Genomic DNA, 27,596 nt, shown 5'->3' with positions numbered 1-27,596 from the left:
TGCAGTATTCCAGATTACCCTTCTGGGTTGTGGGATACACTCGTATTTAACATCAGCACCATTCTTAACAGAGGCCTGAACAATAATAATGCCATTGAATGTCAAGGTAGGTAGGTAGATAGTCACTGCCCAGAATTTACATGGCGCGAATTTTGTTGAGTTACAAGCCTACATGTCTATTGCCTACAGGCAGGACGCCGGCACGCAGCGATTGATCGGGAAATCTGGAAGTGCAATGTTAATGCTGTAGCTGGAGTCACAGCAAAGTTGCTGAATCAATTAGATCAGCTGCCTGTATTTAACAGAGGACATTAACAAGACCTGCAAAGTGCAAAATGACAAGTCAAATCTCAAATCTGGATTAGGCGCTAACTGACCTCACAATCAGTCCACTCTGCATAATTCCGACATGAACGTGGCACACCTGTGCTAGTGCCTTTCGTAGCATGGGAATCAGCCGAGGTCATTGTGGAAGCACACTCACCCATCATCCTCAGCAATTCTGGGCTTCCCTGGCACTAAAACCAGCAGTGTTGTAGAGTCAGATTTTGTAGCCTCTTAAAGACTAGTAAATACTCAGCAATGATTGGGTGCAATTTTGCCACCCCATTGTGCCTGGTGCCGATCTCATTGAACTGGGAGCATCACAGGAGAGGCCCAAATTGGGCTTTGCAACAGGCGACAAACTGTGCACGAGTCACGCTACCCGCAGTGCCTGACGTGATCTGGATCACGCCCTCACTGCCCTTAACTAGGCATCAATTAGTACCCGTGTGGAGTTTGCACATTCTTCCTGTGTTTGCGTGGATTTTGCCCCACAACCAAAAGATGTGCAGGCTAGGTGGATTGGCCACACTAAATTGCCCCTTAATTGGAAAAAAATTAATTGGGTACTCTAGCTTTATTTTTTAACAAGTATTGGCCTCCACATGCAGAGACTAGGCATGATGGCGGGTCTGGGGTCTCAGAGACCACTGGAGTTCAACGGGTTATCAGGGACAAGACAGGGCAGTGTCCTGGCTTTCCCCCTGAACCTGAGCACCCTGCCATTGCCAACCATGGTGTCAGGGGAACTGCCTAGGTGCCAGGCTGGCAGTGCCAGGGTCTGGGCCTAAGAGGGGCATACCCATGAAAGGAGGGTGAAGGGGGGTTATGAAGGGGCTTCATACAAGTTTGGGAGGGAGGGAGGAGGGTCCTGAAAGGGGGGGGGGCCTGAAAAGGCCTCAATGACCCTAAGGCAGGGCAGGGCATATGCACTTGGGAGGGAGGTGGAGGTTGCCCATGTCTGAGGGGAGAGGACCTGGCATTGTCTGTGGTTGGGGCTATGGGGGACCCTCAAGCTCAGTTAGAGATCAGTGCACCATTTCAAAATGCTGAGGAGCCGGTCTTTCCGGCAAGTTCAGCTTACCCGCCACTGAAAAAAATTTCTAAATGTGGGTGAGACTGTGAGGAGCTCCCCATTCCCCGAAAGAATGACTAACTGTGGGTGAATCCAGGTCTGGATCGCATCCAAAAAAATCGGTGGGAAACACCCTACCAAACTCATCCAAAATGTCACTTAAGACTGGATTCTTCTGCCCCGCCCGCTGCAAGATCGCCACGGGTTAGACGCAGACAATGGAAAAGTCCATTGACCCCTGGCGGGATTCTGCAGTCATTTGTGGGAGAATTGCACCACTTATGTCATTCAACTACTGTAAGATTCCGCAGTACATCATACAAATTAAATATTTAAAATGAACTGGTTGCTAATTAGCAGCTGTAAAAAAGTTTTAAATAAAAAATACCAATTAGAAGCAATTTACTGTCTATAAAGTTCATTTTTTAGTCCTGCTCTTTACGTAAGTTTCTTCCACATTAGTCAACTATTTTGAAGAAAATGAAAAACTCTTAGCTTGTGAATTCCAGATATTTTCTACTCCACTTTAATTGCAGCAATCACAAAAATATGTTGTCAGAATTGAACCTACGCAAGGATGCAGGAGTGGGAGTGGGCAACATAGATCAACTGCAGTGATTGGTTATTGCGACATGTTCTATGTTGTATTAAAGTTATGTTAAATTCTGAAACAAACACAAAAAAAAACTACTAGTATGAGAACAAATCTAAAAAAAAACAGAATCCAATATTTTTTTAAAAACGCAAACAACACTGGACAAAAATGAAATCCAAGTATGTAGACGTGTAAACACTGCTTTGTCACTAAAAGGCTGTACCAGTTGTGGAGAAGACTGTGATGTTGGGAGTACAGTTTTTTCTCTACATGAACTGTGATATTTAGATCACTTTTGAATCCTAATCTAAATTCGGTAACACGCATGTCATAGAAAAGGTAGGTGATAAATGCTAATATGGATAGAAAAGCAGTGTGTTTACTTTGCAAGCATAGCAACATTTTAGGAGTACAAACATGCATCCAAATATCAATATTTGTCACTTCCTGGCTTTTCTGCCTCTCTCAATGAACAGAATTTTTCAAAGATCAAGGTTCATGCCCGGATGATACTTGTGCTCTTTGGATCAACATACATATTCAAGCAGGCATTGTTGGTGATGAAATTCAATAATGATACTTAGATCTTCGATTAGTGATTGCTCTGCAATGCAACAACGGAGATGATGCCTAATTTCACTCATCTGTTTGATTCTTATCATTGAATGAGTTTCTTTAATTTTCAGTATATATGGGTAAGAGCATATACTGAGCTAATTTACAATCGCTTCTGTGCAATAGACTCAAAAGAATTGGGACAAAAATTATTTTGAAATAAAATTAAAATATTTTTAACAAAGGATTGATTGCTAATATACAATATGTTCCTCATCTATAATAGTAAAAATGGTAGCTTCCTAAAGTTTATAACTTCTTAAAAATTTATTTTTTTAAACTTCACAGGTTTTAATTAAGGCATAATAATATCAATTGCTTAGAGAAGATTTGGGTAAACGTAGATCATGTTCCTTAGCATGTTAGCAAGTGCTGTTATTTTTCTGCAAGTGCAGAAAATACCCGAAAGGTAATCCTATAACAAATAGTAACAGTCGCTCTTAACAGAATTCCTTTCGACTTCCGGTGACGGCAGGCAGGAGGCAGCCGCACATTGGAGGGCTCCCGTTCGGGAACGGCATTTTCGGGGTTTAACGCCCGGTCCCAGGGGCAACGGAGGCGGCAAAAGCAGGGAGAAGGCACAGTGAAGGGAAATGTCGAAAATAAGTAAAAAAAACATCCGTGAAAAAAGCGGCTGAAAGTCCGTCGGGGAGTGGAAAGGTCACCGCGGGGACGGCAAGAAAAGTGGAGGCCGGGGCACCAGGGGAGGCCGCATTGCCCACGGCTGAAGAAATTACTAAGGTGATGGCCGTGGAACTCGAAAGGCTGTTCACAAAACACATGGAGGCGATGAGGAAGAAGATGGGGGCGGTATTGAAAGTACTGGTGGAGGAGGCGATTGCCCCGGTGAGGGTGGTGGTATTGAGTGCAGTGGCGGAGGTGCGGGAGCAAGGTGAGGCGCTGAAGGAAGTGGAAGAGACATTATTGCAGCACAGTGATCAACTTACCTCGATGGGGAAGGAGATGCGTAAGGTGATAGAGATGAACAAGGGTCTGCAAGCCAAAATGGACGACTTGGAAAACAGATCCAGGCGACAGAATCTGAGGATTGTGGGTCTGCCCGAAGGAGAGGAAGCCCCAAGGCCGACTGAGTATTTTGCCACGATGTTGGCGAAGCTATTGAGGGAGGGGGATGATCCCTCACGATATGAACTGGATTGGGCTCATCGGTCGTGGAGGCCCGTACCAAAGGAGAGTGAGCCGCCAAGAGTAGTGACTCTGTGTTTTCGTAGGTACAGTGTGAAGGACCTGTGCTTGGCAAAGCAGAAGTGGGTGGTGCAGTGGGCTGGAGCTGGTATACGCATATATCAGGACTTTATGGTGGAGCTGGCGAGGAGGCGGGCTGCCTTCAGCCGGGTGAAGAAGGCACTGTACATCAGAAAGGTGCAGTGCGGCATAGTATACCCAGCTCAGTTGAAGGTGACCTACAAATCCAAGGACTTTTATTTTGGGACGGCGGAAGCAGCGGAGGAGTTCGCGAAGGCAGAAGGACTGTGGCTGAATTGAGAAATGGTCATGTACCGATGTAGCCTCACGTAACTGTATTTTGTCACTGCATCCTGGTGTATGTGCTAAATCAGCCAACGTTGTATATATTTGGGCAAGGGAAGAGATGGGACTTTCACTTGCAATGATGTTTCTTTGGGGGATTGGCTGTGTATGCGGGGTTTGTGTGCTAAAGGGGATTTCTTGGTTTTCCTGGGACCGGGCAAGGGGGAAAGAGACTGGGCGGGGGCCTCCACGCTGGCCGGCTTAACGGGAGTGAGGTGGGGGGAGTGGCTGCGGCCATTGGAGCCTGGCAGAACAGGTTCCGATGAGTCTAGCCGGGGTGGAAAGTTGGGGGGGAAGGAACAGAGGTTGGGGGGAGGAGTTTTATAAGAGGAAGTGGAGGGGAGGAGTCAGGGAGGGGGGGGGGGTTACAATTCATGGGTGTCATTTACGGTACTCTTTCGGGGATTGGATGGCATTGAATGTTAGGGAGGGGGGTGGACTCTATAGGTCAATGGTGACCATAGGCGATTCCTGATTCCTTTTTTTTCCCTTTGTTTTTCCCACCGTGGGAGGGTTTGTTTTATTTGATGCTTATATTGTCAGGTGGGGCGTTGTTTGGGGTGGTGGGAGGATGGGATCGTTGTTGTTAATAAGGGGATTGACTTTGTATTTGTTACCGATTACTGCTTGTTGGCGGGGTGTAAATTCTGAAGAGAATGTGAAAATGAAGAATAAAAATATATTTTTTAAAAACACAATTCTTTTCACGGGTGTAGCCCTCAACAGCTCCCCAGGCCGAATAATCACCGAACCCTTCTCCAATCCCATGGGCTACCATATTGCTGATAAGTGTATTATGTGGTCATTTTATACATTACACTCATCAAGTCTCTTCATTACTTTATCAACGAATGATGTTAAAAGATCAGCACTTTTGATTTATTAGCATTTTTGACAATATGTGGATGGATTATTTGCAATGGAATGCAGTTTTCGGTTAATTATGTTAATCGTCTTCATTTGCACTTTTTTTTTCTTTTTCTAATTTTTAAACTTTATCTTTGTAAGTTTTCTGCTCAGCAAAGCTTGTGATACTAGCACTGGAGAATGCATTTCAGATATTCAGGGGCGGCATAAACGCTTCTACTTCCGTCAGTATTTGAAATCCATTCCAGGACCTTTCACTCCGCACACACCAAACAGTCAGCCAGTTTTTAACATTTTGGTGCTTAGATTAGAATGCAAAATAAGCAATTTAATAATTCTGCGTGCATTGCAGAAACAGAGGAAACTCTAGTGTTGAAAGAAAGAGGAAACTAACTGGAACGCAAGGGATTTAAAAAAAAAACTCATCGTGGCCTCAAATTGCTTTCATAATGCTGCCCGTGTACAGTTTTGAAATTTGCAGCGCTGATGTCTCAAAGTGTATCCTGTACAAACAACAAGAAAAAGAAACGGAGGTTTCTTGTGCATTCTCCACTCCTTCAGCCTCAATTTTAGCAGTGGTACCTCCAGTTGTTTTGGCCCCAACCTCTGGAATTTCCTTCCTAACCCTCTCCACCTGCTGTGCTTCCTTTAATGCCGTCTTTAAATGCAATTCATCCCTCCTACTATCTTCTTTAGCTTGCCATTGATCTTTGTCTGACTACATGCCCAAAGTATCCTTGGATGTTCTATATTTTTCCTTAAAAGGTGGTATATGATTGAAGTTTGTTGTTTTGAAAACTGAAAATCTGCAGCTGTTTTGTCAGTTTTTGTAAAGAGAAAAGACTTGTTTATATTTTGGATGTGTACCCTGTAACAGTTTGCACAGGGTCAATGAGGTGGGAATAGTTATCTTTCCCGTGGTCCTTGCGGTTTATGAGCTCTCCCACTAGGGGCGAGGGATCTCTATTAACCTCTGTATAAAAGGTCAGCTAGTGAGGCACTGACCAGAACAGGAACTCGGTAGGGATCTACCGGGCAGTATATATATTGTGTTGTAAATAAAACTATGTTTCTTTATTTTACTCGGTGTGGACCCCACCACGTCCTTATTAAGCACCCCTTCTGCAGAACACTTAACAACAAACAAAACTTTCAGCAGGGAAAAAAAATGGAAGACAAAAATGACAACGATTAGAAGGAAAAATAAGGTCAGAAGAAAACAAAAGGAAAGGTGTTTTGTTTGAATTCAAAAGTTGTTTGAGCTTCTGCTCCTTATCTGGGAAAAAAGTTTTTTATTGAAATGACAGCTGAGACAAAAGATGGCGTGGAACAGAGGACCAGGGCAGTTGGAGAGGCTGGGAACACAATTATTTTCTTTCTTTAGGTGGAGGTTCTGTAAGGCCAAGCAACTATAGGATGCAAGCAAATCACGATACCTTCACTTTCTCCAGACTCTCTTTCCTTTTAAACTCACTTGTATCTGTTGTGACTTTTGTTGGCCTCCTTCCTTTAAAGCTTTTCCATCTTACAATATCGTTTGAGGTTGAAGAGAATGATCTTTGGATTTAAACAATGATGACAACAATGATGCCCAGTCTCAAAAATGCTTCAACTCTATCCTCTTTGAAACCAGTTATTAAGCTATCAAATACCCCAAAACCAAAACTCGTTTGTAAGTACATTCCTTCTTTGCCATACTTTGCACTGGATGTTTACCGATCAAAATTATATTTGACAGCAGCACGTCCTGGATTCTAGACTTTAAAGGCCATGAAAGCATCAACAAATTTGAATAATAAGCATAGCAAGAGAAATTTTAAAAGTCGTTTTTGCTGTTTCGGGCCTGTTTTATTTGTTACATTTCAACGGATGAGATTCATGATATGCATTCCGCACAGCTGTCCCAGCTGTATTATGGATGTGTTTGCTGGCACTCAGATCTTTGATACTGCATCAATGTCACAGGCAGATTTTTCTTACTGTCTGTGATCAAAGTATTTTTGTGTGAGGTTAGTTTTTTTCTTTCTCTTCGAGTGATTTTTCTCAATTAAAGTAATTCCAGTAGCCGTTATGATTTTAAAAATAAATAAAATTATTTATTATCACGTGTGCTCCAAATATTTTAACTCAGTATCACACACATAAAGGCTGGATACAGATGAAGGAAAAAACATTACAATTACAAGTAGTAATGATTTCAGTTTGTTTTGTAGCTGGCCTGTAGATGCTTAGAAGAATTAATGTTTTGGCTGGAGTAGAAATCTTGTAAAGCAGAAGATTCTCAATTCACTGTGAGACTGATGTGTTGGTCCGTGGAACACATTCGGGTCACCAACACTTGAAATAGTGCAACACTATTTTATTGAATCATTAACTGTTTAACATACTCAGACTGTAGGTTTACACGATACGAGCTTTAACTAAAGACCTTTGCCTTGTCCTAACCAGTTAATGCACTCAGCACATGGTGAATGTCTGTGTTACAGGCTATGAGCTGTGTCCTCCTAGCTAGCTGCAACTCGAATGAGCGGGAACTCTGATGCCCCCGTCTTTATAGTGCGTGTGCTCTAACTGGTGATTGGCTGCGGTGTTGTGTGTGTTGATTGGTCCCACTGTGTGCCCATCAGTGTGTGTCTGCACCATGATATACTGGAGTATATTATGACATCTCCCCTTTTATAAAAAATGTACCTGCATGGCAATAAATAGTGTATGGTGAATGTCCCTGACTACGTGCGTGCGAAATATTTACAGGACTATGTACATGAGAACTAAGCTATTTACATGGGAAGGTGCCTGGTGCAGAAAAACAATATGTCACAAGAATAACGAGATGAACACTATATAACACAAAATTCATAATGCTGAAGTGCAAAGGGACTTGGGAGTCCTAGTCCAGGATTCTCTAAAGGTAAACTTGCAGGTTGAGGCCGTAATTAAGAAAGCAAATGCAATGTTGTCATTTATCTCAAGAGGCTTGGAATATAAAAGCAGGGATGTACTTCTGAAGCTTTATAAAGCATTAGTTAGGCCCCATTTAGAATACTGTGAGCAATTTTGGGCCCCACACCTCAGGAAGGACATACTGGCACTGGAGCGGGTCCAGCGGAGATTCACACGGATGATCCCAGGAATGGTAGGCCTAACATACGATGAACGTCTGAGGATCCTGGGATTTTCTTCATTGGAGTTTAGGAGGTTGAGGGGAGATCTAATAGAAACTTACAAGATAATGAATGGCTTAGATAGGGTGGACGTAGGGAAGTTGTTTCCATTAGCAGGGGAGACTAGGACCCGGGGGCACAGCCTTAGAATAAAAGGGAGTCACTTTAGAACAGAGATGAGGAGAAATTTCTTCAGCCAGAGAGTGGTGGGTCTGTGGAATTAATTGCCACAGAGGGCGGTGGAGGCCGGGACGTTGAGTGTCTTTAAGACAGAAGTTGATAAATTCTTGATTTCTCGAGGAATTAAGGGCTATGGAGAGAGAGCGGGTAAATGGAGTTGAAATCAGCCATGATTGAATGGTGGAGTGGACTCGATGGGCCGAATGGCCTTACCTCCGCTCCTATGTCTTATGGTCTTATACAAACCATGTAAACGATTAAATGGAAGAACAGAACAGAACAAATCAGAAAGTCCATAAGTCCACAAATTAAGTCTCTGAGGTGGGTGTCGAATTCTGGTTGACCGCCTCAAGGGTGAGTCGGGAGCCGCCGGCTGAGGAGCGGGCTGGACTGCGTCAGAGTGAGGAGGATGCAGAGTGACCGGAATCTCTGCATAGTCCAGGTTCGGGTAAGCCGGAGGGCGAGGCAACAGTGGAGGATCAAGTAGCGAGCGCGGAATGAGACGAAGGGCACGTTGATTGCGGCGCAGAATGGAGCCATCCGGTAGACGAACCAGGAACGAGCGGGGGGGCACCTGCCGAAGGACCACAGCGGTTGCGGACCAGCCACCATCCGGAAGATGGATGCGGACGTTGTCATCTGGAGCCAGAGCAGGGAGATCAGCTGCATGGGAGTCATGAGCCGCCTTGTGCTGTGCACGAGACAGCTGCATCCGTCGAAGGATCGGAATGTGGTCGAGGTCTGGGACATGAATGGACGGCACCATCGTCCTCAGGGTGCGACCCATGAGCAGATGGGCTGGCGACAGGCCAGTGGACAGTGGGGCGGAGCGATAGGCCAGCAAGGCGAGGTGGAAATCGGACCCAGCATCGGCAGCCTTGCAGAGGAGTCGTTTGACTATATGGACACCCTTTTCCGCTTTGCGTTGGATTGGGGGTACAGGGGACTGGATGTCACATGTACAAAGTTGGACCGCCTGGCAAAGTTGGACCATTCCTGGCTTGCGAAGCAGGGGCCATTGTCCGACATCACAGTGAGTAGGATGCCATGTCAAGCAAAGGTGTACTTACAGGCACAGATGACTGCAGATGATGTGATGTCGTGCAACCGTATCACCTCCGGGTAATTTGAAAAGTAGTCCACAATCAGGACATAGTCCCTGCCCAGCGCGTGGAACAGGTCGATGCCCAACTTGGTCCAAGGGGACGTGACCAACTCATGGGGCTGTAGGGTCTCACGTGGTTGGGCCAGCTGGAATAGCTGACAAGTGGGGCAGCTGAGCACTGTGTTGGCTATGTCGTCATTGATGCAGGGCCAATACACTGCATCTCGGGCCCGTCGAGGCACTTTTCCACGCGTAGATGGCCCGCATGTAGCTGTTCCAGGACGAGCTGGCGCATGCTATGCGGGATGACAATGCGGTCCAGTTTCAGGAGAACCCAGTCTACTACCGCCAGATCGTCTCTGACGTTATAGAACTGAGGGCATTAGCCCTTGAGCCACCCGTCTGTTAGGTGGCGCATGACACGCTGTAACAAAGGGTCAGCCGCTGTCTCGCGAAGAATTTGGACGAGGCGTTCATCCGTGGCAGGTAGATTGGAGGCCACGAAGGCCACATGGGCGTCAACCTGGCAGACGAATCCCGCTGGGTCACACGGAGTGTTGACTGCCCTGGAGAGAGCGTCGGCAATGATGAGGTCTTTGCCCGGGGTGTATACCAGCTGCAAGTTGTATCGCCGGAGCTTGAGAAGAATACGCTGGAGCCGAGGCGTCATGTCGTTCAAGTCTTTCTGTATTATATTGACCAGCGGGCGATGGTCGGTCTCAACGGTGAATTGAGGAAGTCCGTACACATAATCATGAAACTTAACCACACCGGTCAGAAAGCCCAGGCACTCCTTTTCTATCTGCGCGTAGCGCTGTTCCATGGGGGTCATGGTGCGTGACGCATATGCAACGGGGGCCCATGATGAGGCCTCATCACGTTGCAGGAGCACTGCCCCAATGCCAGATTGGCTGGCATCGGTCGAAATTTTGGTCTCTTTTGTTGGATCAAAGAAAGCTAAGACCGGGGCCGTGGTGAGTTTGGTTTTAAGTTCTCTCCAGTCGCGCTCGTGGACAGGGAGCCATTGGAAGTCTGTCGTCTTCCTGACCAGGTTCCTGAGAGCCGTGATATGAGAGGCGAGGTTAGGGATGAACTTCCCTAAAAAGTTGACCATGCCCAGAAATCGGAGGACCGCCTTCTTGTCCTCTGCCGTTTTCATGGCTGTGATAGCAGCCACCTTGTCCACATTCGGCCGCACACCCAACTGGGAGATGTGGTCCCCGAAGAACTTGAGTTCCGTCTGACCAAAAGAGCATTTGGCCATGTTGAGGCGTAGGCCCTGCTCACGTATGCGTTTGAACACGCGCTGGAGGCGACTGACATGCTCCTGCGGGGTGGTGGACCAAATGATTATGTCGTCAACATAGATGCGAACACCTTCAATGCCTTCCATCATTTGTTCCATGATCCTGTGGAACACTTCGGAAGCAGATATGATCCCAAACGGCATCCTGTTATAGCAATATTTGCCAAAGGGGGTATTGAATGTACACAGTTTCCTGCTGGATTTGTAGAGCTGGATTTGCCAGAATCCTTTCGAGGCGTCGAGTTTGGTGAAGAGCTTGGCATGAAGCCATCTCGCATGTGATCTCTTCGCGCTTGGGAATTGGATAATGCTCCCTCATGATATTGCGATTCAGATCCTTGGGATCAATGCAAATTCTCAGCTTGCCGGAAAGGTTTTTTTACACATACCATGGAACTGACCCAGTCGGTTGGTTCTGTAACTCTCGAGATCACTCCTTGGTCCTGGAGGTCCTGCAGCTGCTGCTTGAGGCGGTCCTTAAGGGGTGCTGGGACCCTGCGAGGTGCGTGCACCACAGGCGTGGCGTTCTGTTTTAGTAGGATCTTGTAGGTATATGGGAGCGTGCCTATGCCTTCGGAGGCGTTGTGGTGCTGGTCGATGATGGCGTCGAGTTGCGCCCTGAAGTCAGCGTCCTGAAAGGCAGACGTGTCATCAGGATAGAGAGTGAACTCTCTGAACTAGGTTCAACAGCTTGCATGCCTGCGCGCCAAGCAGGGAGTCTTTTGAGGAGCCTACAATCTCAAAAGGAAGGATGGCTTTGCGTGACCTGTGCGTCACTTCAAGTTGGCACGAGCCGCTAGCAGGAATGGCATTACCATTATAATCCAATAGCTGGCAGGCTGATGGAAGGATGGCTGGTTTGACACAAAGGCTTTGGAAGTCAGACCGTGCAATGAGATTGGCGGAGGCACCAGTGTCCAGGCGGAATCGTATTTGAGACCGGTTGACCGTCAGGGTGGCACACCACTCATCGTTTGGATTGATGCTGTATACCGACAGCGGCTGGTGTCTTTGCTTCGGGGACAGCCTGTTTTTTGTCATGACACCGACTCAAAAAGACGCCTTCGGGTCCTCGGTGTCACTGCTGTGTGGGAGGTCTGCATCCGACTTGGTGACCGTGGGTTGAATTGCACAGACATTCCTGCGAGGCTGGCTGAATTGGCAGGCTGAGCTGCTCGACAGAAGGCAGCAAAGTGGCCAAGTCTGCCACATCGTAGGCATTGTCGAGATTTGGCAGGGCATTGCCGTTTTAAATGGGCGGTGCCACAGTTGCCGCACGTCGTAGCGTCAGCAAGTTCGCTGTGCCACCGCGCATGCGCGGTGCAATCGTGCATGGTGTACGCCTGCGCATTGCTTTCTTCGACGTCGCCGTCCCCTCGTTTGGTGCGGACAAGCACGGGAGTCTGCAAAAAGCTCGCAAAATGGCTGCCCTCATCCAGGCTGAGGCCCTGGAGGTGCTCAAGCACTTGGACCCGTTCCGCCTCGTGGGGACCTTGCCGCGCCGTTTCAGCCGCTTGGATGTGGGAATACCGACTCGTGGCGTTTTCGTGTAAGACACAGGTCTCAATGGCGGTCGCTAGGGTGAGCTGCTTTACTTTGAGGAGCTGCTGTCGTAGGGGGTCCGACTGAACGCCAAAAACGATCTGGTCGCGTATCATGGAGTCGGAGGTGGGCCCTTAGCTGCAAGATTGCGCAAGGATGCGGAGGTGCGTGAGAAAGGACTGGAAAGGTTCATCCTTACCCTGCAAATGCTGCTGGAACACGTAGCGCTCGAAACTTTCATTCACCTCTACGCTGCAGTGAGTGTCAAACTTGAGGAGGACCGTCTTGAACTTTGTTTTATCTTCATCATCTGCAAAGGTGAGAGAATTGAAAATGTAGATGGCATGGTCTCCGGCAGTGAAGAGGAGGAGAGCAATCTTTCTGGTATCCGAGGCGCCCTCCCAGTCTGTGGCTTCGAGGAAGAGCTGGAAGCGCTGTTTGAAAATCTTCTAGTTGGCCCCGAGGTTGCCGGTGATGCGGAGCGGCGGCGGCGGGCTGATGTTGTCCATGTTGCAGGATGACGGAATGCTGGCGGAAGGCAGATCACTTGCAGGTAGGTCTAAGAAGTGCTAATATCCCTCAACTCCTGGAATCATGATGTGTTGGGTGATCTGGATCCTGTATGAACACATACAGGTCACCAACACTTGAAATAGTGCAACACTATTTTATTGAATCATTAACTGCTTAACATACTCAGACTGTGGGTTTACACGATACTAGCTTTAACTAAAGACCTTTGCCTTGTCGTAACCAGTCGATGCACTCAGCACATGGTGAATGTCTGTGTTACAGGCTATGAGCTCTGTCCTCCTAGCTAGCTGCAACGTGAATGAGCAGGAACTCTGATGCCCCCTGTCTTTATAGTGTGTGTGCTCTAACTGGTGATTGGCTGCGGTGTTGTGTGCGTTGATTGGTCCCACTGTGTGTCCATCAGTGTGTCTCAGCACCATGATATACCGGTGTATATTATGACAGAGACTTCTTGAATTGAATTGCCGGGAGGTGGGCTTTCAGGTGAAGCGGGAGATGGAATAGGTTGGGATAGAATCACTCTCCAATTTTCAAGGTATATTTGTTTAACCTTTGCTGTGGCTGTCTTGCAGCTGGTTTGATGGTTTCTCAGATGGTATCTATCATGGTGTTTCAGATCCAAATAGTTTCTGCTGTTATTTTTACAAAGAATAGATGACAAACCTGGCTGACCTAATAAGGTGACCTGTAATAAGGCCAAAGCCCTTTAAAAAAGACGGTGAGCTGGCCTGATGCACATCCAGTGTTGTAGCCTTTCGAACTTTGAGAGTTTTGAGACGGCCGGGGATTTTGTAATGAATGACCTTTTGAATGCCAGAAGGGATAGACGAGTTTCGATGTCTCTTGTGGCCCAGGGAGAAGTAGGGAGACAAGTCGGCTGATACATGCTGCTTCTATTGAATCATAGAATTTACAGTGCAGAAGGAGGCGATTCGGCCCATCGAGTCTGCACCAGCCCTTGGAAAGGGGACCCTACCCAAGTCCACACCTCCACCCACCCCGTAATCCAGTAACCCCACCCAACTCTTTTGAACACTAAGGGCAATTCAGCATGCCCAATCCACCTAACCTGCACATCTTTGGACTGTGTGAGGAACCGGAGCACCCGGAGGTAACTCACGTAGACACGGGGAGAACCTGTAGACTCCGCACAGTGAACCAAGCCGGGAATCGAACCTGGGATCCTGGAGCTGTGAAACAACTGTGCTAACCACTATGCTACCATGCTGTCCTGTTCACAGTTCATCTTTAACAGAAGGACTTGTGAATTTTCCAAGTGGTTGTGCCAGTCCATATTTTAAATTAGGCATTTGCTGTAGTTTCAGTTGTGTTTGGAATCGATATTGCAAGTCACTTTATCTTAAAAGCTGTTGTGCCCATTTTAAAATTTGTAATATCTTCATTCCAACCTCTGAATAATCTGCATTTCTGTAATGCATAATAATCCAGAATGAACCCGCCTGATGCTGTTGAACATTAGTAACAACTAGGCCAGACAGCCCATATGGAAAATTGAGAGATTTCCCCTGTGTTTAATGCAAGACAAAAACAACATGCATTTCTATAGCATTTTAACATGTAAAAATATTCTACCACAGAGGTGTAATCAAAAAATGGATGAGATGTTACAAACTTGGACAAAGAGGTGGGTTTAAAGGGGAGTCTTTAAAAAGAAAAAGCGGTGATGAATAAGCAGGGGTGTTTACAATATTAATGAAGGTAATTAAAGCATTTAAGAGAATTTACTGTAACATGTAGCTCCAACACTTTATCCAATTTGAAAATTAAGCAATATTAGGCATACGAGATGGTGAAAATGCAAACCACACAGTTATTGGAAATACCATATCAGGACATTCTGCATTTCTCTTGCTGTCAGAATATAAAAACCATGCACAAGCTTTAGGCTCTGAGGTAACTTCCAGTAATCGTTGCATAAACGGTTTCCCTTTCTGGCAAACGTTATATAGGGTGCATTGTATTACAACGAGATTAAGCAAGAATATGACTTGTGTTGTTCCATTCTTGCGATGTGTCCTTTCAGTCCAATTAAGGGGTAATTTACCACGGCCAGTCCACCTACCCTGCACATCTTTGGGTTGTGGGGGTGAGACCCACGCAGACACGGGGAGAATGAGTAAACTCCATACGGAGGCGACCGGGGCTGGCATCGAACCCGGGTCCTTTGCTCCAGAAGCAGCAGTGCTAACCACTGTGCCACCAGGAAACAGCTTCATATGAACATGTTGCACATGTAGCATCTCCTAACAAGCACTGTGAAGCTATATGTTTCTACCCTAAAGCTTTCCATCAGTCAAAGTGTATAAAATTTCTAACTATTATTATTCATTTGCTCCAGCTTTATTACGTTACATGACGTAATTATTTATTACGTTACTTGGGCAGCACAGCAGCACAAGTGGATAGCACTGTGGCTTCACAGCGCCAGGGTCGCAGGTTTGATTCCCCGCTGGGTCACTGTCTGTGCAGAGTCTGCACGTTCTCCCAGTGTCTGCGTGGGTTTCCTCCGGGTGCTCCAATTTCCTCCCACAGTCCAAAGACGTGCAGGTTAGGTGGATTGGCCATGATAAATTGCCCTTAGTGACCAAAAAAAGGTTAGGAGGGGTTATTGGGTTACGGGGATAGCGTGGAAGTGAGGGCTTAAGTGTGTCGGTGCAGATTCGATGGGCTGAATGGCCTCCTTCTGCACTGTATGTTCTATGTCTATGCTATGTGTATGAGCTGCTCAGTTCCTATTGTGACAGGCACTTTCTTCTTTTTCTAAAGTTTTTTTAATTGGATTTCCGCATCTTAGATTTGACAACTCGTTTTATATTACATATTTTTAATTTGAACATTAAGTTACAGTTCTCATTATTAAAGATGAGATGGCGGAGTACTTGGAAGTGCATGTTAAAATAGGACTGAGTCAGCACGACTTCGTCAAGGGGAGGTCATGTCTGACAAATCTGTTAAGAGTTCTTTGAGGAAATAACAAGGACGTTAGACAAAGAAGAACCAATGGACATGATTTATTTAGATTTCCAGAAGGCCTTTGACAAGGTGCCGCATAGGAGACTGTTCAATAGGTTAAGAGCCCATGGTGTTAAGGGTAAAATCCTGGCATGGATAGAGGATTGGCTGATTGGCAGAAGGCAAAGAGTGGGGATAAAGGGGTCTTTTTCAGGATGGCAGCCGGTGACTAGTGGTGTGCCTCAGGGGTCGGTGCTGGGGTCACAACTTTTCACAATATACATTAATGACCTGGACGAAGGAACTGAAGGCACTGTTGCTAAGTTTGCAGTTGATACAAAGATCTGTCGAGGGACAGATGGTATTGAGGAAGCAGGCGGGCTGCAGAAAGACTTGGACAGGATAGGAGAGAGGGCAAAGAAGTGGCAGATGAAAAACCATATGGAAAAGTGTGAGGTTATGCACTTTGGAAGAGAAATGGAGGCATAGGCTATTTTCTAAATGGGGAGATGCTTAGGAAATCAGAAGCACAAAGGAGTCCTTGTTCACGATTCTCTTAAGGTTAACGTGCAGGTTTAGTCGGCAGTTAGGAAGGCAAATGCAATGTTAGCATTCATGTCAAGAGGGCTAGAATACAAGAGCAGGGAGGTACTTCTGAGGCTGTATAAGGCTCTGGCCAGACCCAATTTGGAGTATTGTGAGCAGTTTTGGGTCCCGTGTCTAAGGAAGGATGTGCTGGCCTTGGAAAGGGTCCAGAGGAGGTTCACACGAATGATCCCTGGAATGAAGAGCTTGTCGTATGAGAAACGGTTGAAGACTCTGGGAGTTTAGAAGGATGAGGGGGGGGATCTTATTGAAACTTGCAGGATACTGCGAGGCCTGGATAGAGTGAACGTGGAGAAGATATTTCCACTTGTAGGAAAAACTAGAAGCAGAGGACACCATCTCAGACTAAAGGACGATCCTTTATAACAGAGATGAGGAGGAATTTCTTCAGCCAGAGGGTGGTGAATCTGTGGAACTCTTTGCCGCAGAAAGCTGTGGAGGCCAAATCAATGAGTGTCTTTAAGGCAGAGATAGATAGGTTCTTGATTAATAAGGGGATCATGGGTTATGGGGAGAAGGCAGGAGAATAAGGATGAGAAAAATATCAGCCACGGTTGAATGGCGGAGCAGACTCGATGGGCCGAGTGGCCTATTCTGCTCCTATGTCTTATGGTCTTAAACCTGCGGGTTGTATTTTAGAAAAGGTCATCAGGGTGCCATTCTAGTTTATGGAAACGGGAAAAAAAGATTTACATGTTGCAAGAAAAAAAAGGAGATTTAACAATAAAGAGGAAGAAAAAGAAAATTAAATAAGTTCATCCGAGTGCGAACAGACTAGGCCTGCTGTACATATTTACAATTGTCTGCGTCATCTCTCTTTGGTGACTGTGGGCCTTATTTGGCCGGTCAGCCTCTGCTGCCTCTCCTGTTGTGGGCCCTTGCTTGCACTTCTCCATTTGTTGTTATGCCCTCTAGTCATTTTGCCCCTGCGTTTATCCCCCTGCTTCTCGCGTCTGTGACTGACACCTTCAGCTGTGAATTTGCTTGGTGCTTTAGACACACAAGTAGATTTCTTGTGGCATTGTTCACAGGAAGTCAGAATATAGTGCTTGTGCTATTTAATTCTCATATGTGGTCATAGTCAGTCATGCTGTGCCATATTGTCTGTTTTCAGTGTTGACCCTGCCATAAGCCCCTGTTCACCAACCCCTCCTGCTGGCTGGTTTCTCCAGCCCCATTTTCTACAGCTGCTCTGGGCATCTATGGTCATTCCTAGTGTCCAATTTTGTGTAAGTGAATGGAAGTTATTGTGAATGATTTTGATGTGGGAAAGACACAAAAATGAAACAAAATGGCACAGAACGTGCTCCAAGATTCTCTGATGCAGCACTGGAGGCCTTGGTGCAAGAGGTGGGAGGTCCTCTATTCATAAAATACCAGGAGGCCCACCAGACAGACATTGCAAATACAGTGAGAGCAGATTATCATTGCGGTCAATGCCAGTAGGACCTGGATGCAATTTTCAAGATAAATGACTTCTGATGAGTGACGAAGGTCAGTGAAATCATCTTTGAATACTACATCCCGACAGCTGCACCACTAGCCTCTCACATTGCTCAGTTCAACCCGACCAACCGTGCCACTCTATCTTTATAAACCACCATTCAATCCTTCACATGCATAGCTTCACTTTACCCTCAAATATTTAGCACCGCTGCAAGCCTAACTTCCACACCTCACAGCCTGCACACATTGCCATAGCATGATAGACACATCACCCAAACAGATTGTACTACATTTACTGATTGTTATGAATTCCGCTGATCTTCAATGCAAAGGCACCCCAAATCCCAGAAAGGAAACTTGGGATGCCAGTTCTTAACAGTTTACTTTTGCAATTTGAAAATATGTTAGAAAAGAGATGAAACCTGGTGAGGAATGGAGTCAGTTTTGATGTAAATTATTCAAATGACAAAACGTTTATTAAATTTTAAGACGCAAAAAAGAAACAGTAAAAAATGGCATTTACAACTACGACAATAATGGTTTCCCACAGTATGCTTAAATTAACCCCCAATCTAAATCTACTTTCCTAAACTGAGAATACACCTTCCCCAAAACAACAACCCATAGGTTTTTACACTGTGAGCCAAATCCAGAAAATAATTATCATTCCAGACCTGTAGTTTTATTTTTGAGTCCTTCTTCAAGTTTAGAAATTTTGGGGTCTAACACAGACAGACTACATCTGCTTTCGGCATAACAGCTTGACACTTTGTTTGCAAACTGGGCGTGACTATGATCTAAGCCACTAGACTGCTAGACTCCACTTTGCTTAACAAAGTATCGATTTCACCCTGCTACTAGTCTAATCTGCACCTCACAAGCCCTCAGTGCAGCTACATGCGTATTTTTACAATTCTCTACTTTTCATCTCATTCAAACGTCAGATATACATCACTCTCTTCCGAAGGGCAAAGTTGGCACAACTACAGACAGCAGCCTCAATGAGCACGGGACAAATTGTGCTTAGAGCAGCCATAATTAATAAGTGGCCGGCAACAATGCTGCAGCCATTAACGATGATGGTATACTTATACCTAATACACCTTTTCACATCCTACATCTGCAATCTCTTCTAATTTATGCGATGCAGATGGGGTAGCTCATAGAGAGTGATGCAAGGCGGGATTGGGGGGGGGGGGCGGGGGTAAATCATAGTCTGCCTACAGGAAGGAGGAGGACGTTTGTCTATCGTGCCTGCACCAACTCTCCAAAAGAGCACTCTGCCTAGGCCCTATCTGTAACCCCATAACCTAACCTACATATCTTTGGACACTAAGGGGCAATTTAGGATGTCCAATCCATCCAACCTGCACATTTTTGGACTGTGGGAGGAAAACCACACAAACATGGTGAAGTGGGACTAGCTGAGTTACTCTTGCAGAGAGACAGCAGGACATGACTGGCTGAACAACCCCATTTTGGACAAGTAACCATTCTAACCATTGCATCTTTCTTTCACATATCCAAGAACTGCAACCTGGATAGGCAGTGGTGCACAAGCAAGTAGTAGAAGAGGAAGAAGAGAATGATGATAAAGACAAACTGTCACTCCTGCATAACTTGCACAGATTGTTTTATCCGTGTGACTCGAGGAGTATGAGCTCCTCTGCTAACTACAGGGCTATTACCATGTGTATGTAAGATTGGCCAGATAGAACCGAGCGACAGAGAGAGGATCAGTCTGACCGGGCCCCTTTGTACTTAGTATGTGTTCTAAATAAACATCTTCTTAATGTAAGCCATCTGACTTCTCTTCGCCTTTATTAAAACTCCATTTCATATTGACACTGCATATGCTTTAAGAGGGAGGCTTAAAATCAGCATGTGTGTATGGTCAGACACAGGCATAAATGGCTTGCAGGTAAGGCAGGTAGCACAGGTGCTAACTGTCATGAACAGGTTTTGCTGCAGAGAACTCAAGGTGAGGATTTGATGGGGTGGCATGCAGAAAATGACTGATGGGTAGCATCTCGAAATGCTTGGTGCATTGGCATGCCTGCTGGAAAGCCTGTTCCCATTGTCATGAAACATGGAGGAGTCTCGCACCAACCTTCACACAGCATTGCACAGACCTTGGAGCTCAGTGTGGAAGTGGTGGCAATCTACATTACCACACTTGTGGACCCAACCATGATGCAACATCCAATAATCAATGGCTGAGTTTCCACTGCAGCACAAGCACAAGTCACTCAATATCCGAGTGCTGTAATGGAACCTCAGATTAAAATCATTAAGTTTAACTGGCTGTCAAACAAGCTCAGGCTGCTGCCGTCATACCAGCGTTCAAAGGGGTTTGCACGATTTTGCAACACTCCAGTAATCTGTCCTCCAATACATTGAGGACGTGTCTGCAGCTTTATGGAGCACAAACCTGTTGGCCTCTCTCAGGAGCATTCATCCCAAGACCATTGCCACCCCACCAGTGATCCTCCCACTTATCAGCCAGTTACCCCAGACTGCTGCTGCACATACCAAGGTGGTGCAATCGGAAGTTGAAGCCTTCTAGGCCCAGAGATGGTCGAAGGCCACTGCAGAGTCATCAGCAGCTTCTCGCAATGGAAGTCAGCAGTCTTCTGCCAGTCTTGTTTTTTTAAAAAACATATTTATTAAGAATTTTTAAACAAAATTTTCGACCTTACAAACAACCCCCCCCCGCCCCCGTAACACAAAAGAAGGAAAGTTTGCGTAGCAAGACATGAACTTGGCAAGTCAATATGATACAGAACTTTGTACATTGGATTCCTCCTGTATATTTCAGTTTTCCGGATCATTCATGTATTTTCTTGCTCAAATGCCCCCCAGAACCCCCCCCTTCCCCCTCCCTCCCTCCTCCCCCCCACCCCCCAAGAAAGATATACCCCCTTCCCCCCCCCCCCCCCATCTCCCCCACTGGGTAGCTGCTGCTGCTGTCCGACCTTCATCTAACGCTCCGCGAGATAGTCTAGGAACGGTTGCAGACCCTCTCAAGGCAAACTTTATCCTCTCCAACTTGTTAAATCCTGCCATATCATTTATCCAGGCTTCCACGCTGGGGGGCTTCGCCCCCTTCCACATTAACAAGATCCTTCGCCGGGCTACTAGGGACGCAAAGGCCAGAATGCCGGCCTCTTTCGCCTCCTGCACTCCTGGCTCGTCCACTACTCCAAATAGTGCTAGCCCCCAGCTTGGCTTGACCCAGACTTTCACCACCTTAGATACTGTTCTCGCAACTCCCCTCCAGAACCCCTCCAGTGCCGGGCATGACCAAAACATATGGAGATGGTTTGCCGGTCTTCCTGAGCATCTCCCACATCTGTCCTCCACCCCAAAGAACCTACTCAGCCTCGCCCCCGTCATGTGCGCTCTGTGAACTACCTTAAACTGTATCAGGCTGAGCCTGGCACACGAGGGAGAGGAATTAACCCTACTTAGGGCATCAGCCCACAGCCCCTCCTCAATCTCCTCCCCCAGCTCCTCTTCCCATTTACCCTTCAGCTCCTCTACCAAAGCCTCCCCCTCTTCTTTCATCTCCTGGTATATCGCCGACACCTTGCCCTCTCCGACCCATACGCTCGAAATCACCCTGTCTTGAATCCCCTGTGCCGGGAGCAGCGGGAATTCCCTCACCTGCCGCCTCACAAACGCCCTCACTTGCATGTACCTGAAAGCGTTTCCCGGGACAAACCGATGGTTGTCTCTGATCGGGGACCACACTGAGGCTCCCACCGCACCCCTGTGCCGTCTCCACTGCCCCCAGATCTTTAGCGTTGCCGCCACCACCGGGCTCGTGGTGTACTTTGTCGGCGAGAGCGGCGCCGTCAGCAGCGCCCCCAGGCTCGTTCCTTTGTAGGACGCCATCTCCAACCTCTTCCATGCCGCCCCCTCTCCCTCCATCACCCACTTACGGATCATCGCCACGTTGGCTGCCCAATAGTAGCCACCCAGATTCGGCAACACCAGCCCTCCTCTATCCCTACTTCGCTCCAGGAACTCCCTCCTTACCCTCGGGGTCTTACTCGCCCACACAAAGCTCATAATGCTCCTGCCTACCCTCTTAAAAAAGGCCTTGGTGATCACAATTGGAAGATATTGAAATACAAAAAGAAACCTCGGAAGGACCACCATTTTAACCCTGCCCGCCAGCGAGAGCGGCAACATGTCCCACCGTTTAAAGTCCTCCTCCATCTGCTCCACCAGCCTCGTCAAGTTAAGTTTGTGCAGGGCCCCCCCACTCCTAGCTACCTGGATCCCCAAGTATCAAAAGCTCCTATCCGCCCTCCTCAGTGGTAGTTCGTCTATCCCTCTTCCCTGATCCCCCGGATGCACCACAAAGAGCTTGCTCTCCCTACATTGAGCTTATAGCCCGAGAAGTCCCCAAACAACCTTAGGATCTGCATGACCTCCACCATCCCCTCCACTGGATCCGCAACATACAGCAACAGGTCGTCTGCATACAGTGACACTCGATGCTCCTCTCCCCCTCGGATTATCCCCCTCGGATTACCCCCCTCCATTTCCCAGACTCCCTTAATGCCATGGCCAAAGGTTCAATTGCTAGTGCAAACAACAAGGGGGACAAAAGGTTGCCTCGTCCCTCGATACAGCCGAAAATAGTCCGACCTCTGCCGATTCGTAACCACACTCGCCACCGGGGCTCTATATAGGAGCTTAACCCAACTGATAAACCCCTCTCCAAACCCAAACCTCCACAACACTTCCCAGAGATACACCCACTCCACTCGGTCAAAGGCCTTCTCCGCATCCATAGCTGCCACTATCTCCGCCTCTCCCTCCACCGATGGCATCATTATCACATTTAGGAGCCTTCGCACATTGGTATTTAGCTGCCTACCCTTTACGAATCCCGTCTGGTCCTCGTGAATCACCCCCGGGACACAGTCCTCAATCCTCGTAGCCAACATTTTTGCCAGCAACTTGGCATCTACGTTGAGGAGCGAGATCGGTCTATACGACCCGCATTGCAGTGGGTCCTTATCCCGCTTCAGGATCAAAGAGATCGTCGCCTCCGATATTGTCGGGGGCAGGGTCCCCCCTTCCCTTGCTTCATTGAAAGTTCTTACCAGCAAAGGGGCTAACAGGTCTACATACTTCCTATAGAACTCCACCGGGAACCCATCCGGCCCCGGGTCCTTCCCTGCCTGCATGTTCCCCAGTCCTTTAACCAGCTCCTTGGCATCTACGTTGAGGAGCGAGATCGGTCTATACGACCCGCATTGCAGTGGGTCCTTATCCCGCTTCAGAATCAAAGAGATCGTCGATCGTCGAAAGTAATCCGAGGGGGATAATCCGAGGGGGAGAGGAGCATCGAGTGTCACTGTATGCAGACGACCTGTTGCTGTATGTGGCGGATCCAGTGGAGGGGATGGTGGAGGTCATGCAGATCCCAATTGGCGCCCCCAATTCTGCCAGTCTTGTTGAAGTCACTGGGTGAAACTGCATAGGAGCACTAGGAAAAGTAAAGGTAGATGAAAGAGGCACAAGAGGGTTGGTCGACTTTTGCATGGAACGTTGATTAATAAAGTTGGCTTGGAATGTTTCTTCTTGGTGGCCATAAGGATGATGTCATGGTCAGTGAAGGAGAGATGATAAAAGGGGAGTTGGGATTGCATTCACTGGTACCAGAGTTGCATGGGTCAGTTAAGGAAAGCCTCGGCAGAAAGAGGTGTTGATTGCCTCCTCCTTTCTTTCTCCCCAGCTGCCTTGCTGTAGAAATGGTGGCAAGCGCTGTGCTCTCTTGGTGATGTTCTACAGAATGCAGTAGGCATGGTGAAGTCTGAGATGTGCACTGGAGAGCACTGCAGAGCTAACGGCGTAAGCATTTTAATTTTTTTTACACACCCCAATGACAATTCCTCTTGCAGCAGGACTCTCCTTATACACATGATTCCCAAATGTACGAAGATTGCGCTCTGAGGTCATGAGTCAGGTGGTCAATGGATAGCAGATCGCCTAGCAGCTCTTCACTGGTTTCTCATAGCAGCTCAAAAGCTGACTTTACAGTGAGCTTCTGGAAAATGAAGGCAACATGATTGTTGCCAGGGTACCAGGCATTTATCTGCATGATGTGCAGAGTATGGTCACATACCAGCCAGACATCGAATATCTTTGGGCTATTGTATATTTACATGTCTGCAGAGTGATGTGTACATAGTCAATGGCACCCTGCCCCACAGGAAAGCAAAGTTGCAAGCTCAATTGGCCTGCTCCTCTCTGGTAAGAGAGAATGTGATGTATTCAGTTGTTTTTGCTTTTCAGAGCCTCTGTGACCTCCATTATCCAGCATTGTCACTGGCAATGCTATCTTCATCCTGATCTGAGTCTGTATTTATGGCTATAACAGTGAACATTTCCAGTGAGTATCTCCTTAATGAACGGTGCAGCATGGTGGCACAGTGGTTAGCATTGCTGCCTCACAGCACCAGGGAGCCGGGTTCAATTCCAACCTCGAGGACAGTCTGTGTAGAATTTGCACATTCTCTCCGTGTCTGCATGGGCTTCCTCCGGGTGCTTCGGTTTCCTTCCAGAGTCGAAAGATGTGCAGGTTAGGTGGATTGGCCACACTAAATTGTCCATTTGTGTCCAACGGTTAAGTGGGGTTATAGGGATAGGGTGGGGGAGTGGGCCTAGGGGTTGCTCTTTCAGAGATACAGTGCAGACTCAATGGGCTGAATGGCATCCTTCTGCACTGTAGGAATTCAATGAAACAGAGGAGTTGTACATATTGTACCTCACTGATGCTGAGGTAGAGGAATTGCTCCCTGAAGACCTGGGTGGATAATACCTCCTCCTTTTTCCTCCTCCTCCACTTCCTTCCTCCTTTGAGCAGCTTGTACTCCTCTGTGCTCCCTCTGCTCATTTCCCTGACATGCGGCAGGCAGGTGGGGTAGAAACTGATGACTGGGAGCAAGCGCTCTGATCAGAACCGTGAATTGACAACCAAGTTTTTCACCCTGTGCCACACAAGTCCCTGTAGACTTCAACACTTTCAACTAGCAGTAAACTTTCTAATACTTCTATTAACTCAGTAATGGTCAGCAGAAATCAATCACAGACTAATCTAAAAATAGTTGATGATCCTGTTAAATCGAGCTGGTCCTTCTTGCTTCTGAACTCACATTCAACGGTGCAAGGTTATGAGAGAGCATTAGCTGGGGCGTTATGCTCCAAAAGAGTCAAAGCGATATTGCATGCTGGCTGATTTCACAATTCTACGTACTTCCAGTATACACTCCCATGCTAACATCATACTCAAAATGGCATTTGAGCATCAGAAGCAGAGCTGCCAATCTTTCCCAACAGAAATCAGTATTCCAGATACCAAAATTCAGTATTTTGGCAGTAAAATCCGGATTTTCATTTCAAAGGAAAAATGCCACATGCACAAATCTAAAACACAAATGGAAAATGAAGATCCAATGCTTCATACATGTACATCATCATGAGTGGGTGTTTTCAAATTAAGTTTCAAACATTCAGTAAATCCAAGAATGAAAAATGTGAACAAAACATTCGCCTTTTTACATGAAAGTTCAAAATTGTCCAAACGCTTTATTAACTCAATTGAATTCTTACAAGAAACTGTATATGGACAAAAGGAATCCAGTGCATTTCTTTCTTTCAATAAATATTTTCATGAAATAGCACTAACAGATTTGATGTTCAAATTAGAGTTCCTGATAGTAAAGGTAAAAGAGCACAAAGAAAAGAATGGTCGCAAAAAGTAGAAAGGAGAAGGTATGGTTAAATAGGTGCATGATTCAGGTTGACTTTTTCAGCATTTTTTGTTTCATGCTCACAGCAAAAAGCACAGTTCCCACGAGTAAAACAAGGATTTATGAACTGAATCCTGCTGAAACTTAATAATATGCAATGTATGGTCAGCTGCACTCCCATCAGTATAGAAAGAGGGAAGTAGAGTTAAAATTTCAGATCAATGACCTTTCAACAATTCTGAAATGTTAACTTTGCTTCTCTCCCCATTGATGCTGCCTGACCTGAGTAATTCCAGCACTTTTTCTTTAAATACACAGCAGTGCTCTACAATGATCAGTGATAGAGTTTGTGTTGAGTCTACTTACTGTGGTCCACCCTCCCTCGATATGATTTTTTGTATCCCAATAAAATCCAGGCACCTCGATGCCTCAGAGACCGCGCAAAGGTCAGGGCGCTGTTAGTGTGCGGGGCGGAGAGACGAAGGGGCGGGGGTTCTGCGCGGAGACCTGTCACCAAGAAACCAAATAACGTGCTTCGGGTGGCGGCTGCCAAATCAGCTGTCTCCTTTTCCGTGTTGCAATGAGAGAAACCGTACTTCCGTATGCAAACGGATTTTCTGTAGAAAATACGGAAAATCCGTGCTAGTTGGCAACTCTGCAGAAGCATGGACACAGCTTGGACACTATTTTGGACCTGAAAAAATGATGCTATGCAACTAAACTTTGTGGCTTTTGTTTTTGTACACATTTTTACCTGTGTTACAAACAATTAAAAAATATATATTTTTATCCTCCTCAAAAGAACATAAGAACTAGGAGCAGGAGTAGGCCATCTGGCCCCTCGAGCCTGCTCCACCATTCAATGAGATCATGGCTGATCTTTTGTGGACTCAGCTCCACTTTCCGGCCCGAACACCATAACCCTTAATCCCTTTATTCTTCAAAAAACTATCTATCTTTATCTTAAAAAACATTTAATGAAGGAGCCTCTACTGCTTCACTGGGCAAGGAATTCCATAGATTCACAACCCTTTGGGTGAAGAAGTTCCTCCTAAACTCAGTCCTAAATCTACTTCCCCTTATTTTGAGGCTATGCCCCCTAGTTCTGCTTTCACCCGCCAATGGAAACAACCTGCCCGCATCTATCCTATCTATTCCCTTCATAATCTTATATGTTTCTAAAAGATCCCCCCTCATTCTTCTAAATTCCAACGAGTACAGTCCCAGTCTACTCAACCTCTCCTCGTAATCCAACACCTTCAGCTCTGGGATTAACCTAGTGAATCTCCTCTGCACACCCTCCAGTGCCAGTACGTCCTTTCTCAAGTAAGGAGACCAAAACTGAACACAATACTCCAGGTGTGGCCTCACTAACACCTTATACAATTGCAGCAGAACCTCCCTAGTCTTAAACTCCATCCCTCTAGCAATGAAGGACAAAATTCCATTTGCTTTCTTAATCACCTGTTGCACCTGTAAACCAACTTTTTGCGACTCGTGCACTAGCACACCCAGGTCTTTCTGCACAGCATCATGTTTTAATATTTTATCATTTAAATAATAATCCCTTTTGCTGTTATTCCTACCAAAATGGATAACCTCACATTTGTCAACATTGTATTCCATCTGCCAGACCCTAGCCCATTCACTTAGCCTATCCAAATACCTCTGCAGACTTCCAGTATCCTCTGCACTTTTTGATTTACCACTTATCTTAGTGTCGTCTGCAAACTTGGACACATTGCCCTTGGTCCCCAACTCCAAATCATCTATGTAAATTGTGAACAGTTGTGGGCCCAACACTGATCCCTGAGGGACACCACTAGCTACTGATTGCCAACCAGAGAAACACCCATTAATCCCCACTCTTTGCTTTCTATTAATCAACCAATCCTCTATCCATGCTACTACTTTCCCCTTAATGCCATGCATCTTTATCTT

At 46.5% G+C, this 27,596-nt stretch overlaps 1 protein-coding gene across 3 annotated transcripts in view; it reads right to left on the bottom strand.

Annotated features, from left to right (window-relative positions):
• LOC140395569 (archaemetzincin-2) overlaps positions 1–27,596 on the bottom strand; it is a 213,487-nt gene that overhangs the window by 15,752 nt on the left and 170,139 nt on the right. For 2 of the 3 annotated variants that reach the window (XM_072483511.1, XM_072483512.1), the window contains exon 7: positions 6,502–6,584. The exons of the other annotated variant lie outside the window; for it this stretch is intronic. In XM_072483511.1, the coding sequence (XP_072339612.1) occupies positions 6,537–6,584 (48 nt within the window). In that variant the 3' untranslated portion in view covers positions 6,502–6,536. The remainder of the gene's footprint in view (positions 1–6,501; positions 6,585–27,596) is intronic. 3 annotated transcript variants of the gene reach the window in all.

Source organism: Scyliorhinus torazame, chromosome 18 (genome assembly GCF_047496885.1).
Source record: "Scyliorhinus torazame isolate Kashiwa2021f chromosome 18, sScyTor2.1, whole genome shotgun sequence".
Lineage (NCBI taxonomy): Eukaryota > Metazoa > Chordata > Chondrichthyes > Carcharhiniformes > Scyliorhinidae > Scyliorhinus > Scyliorhinus torazame.
The sequence above is the reverse complement of the archived record's forward strand: the minus strand, read 5'-3'. Positions and strand labels throughout refer to the sequence as shown.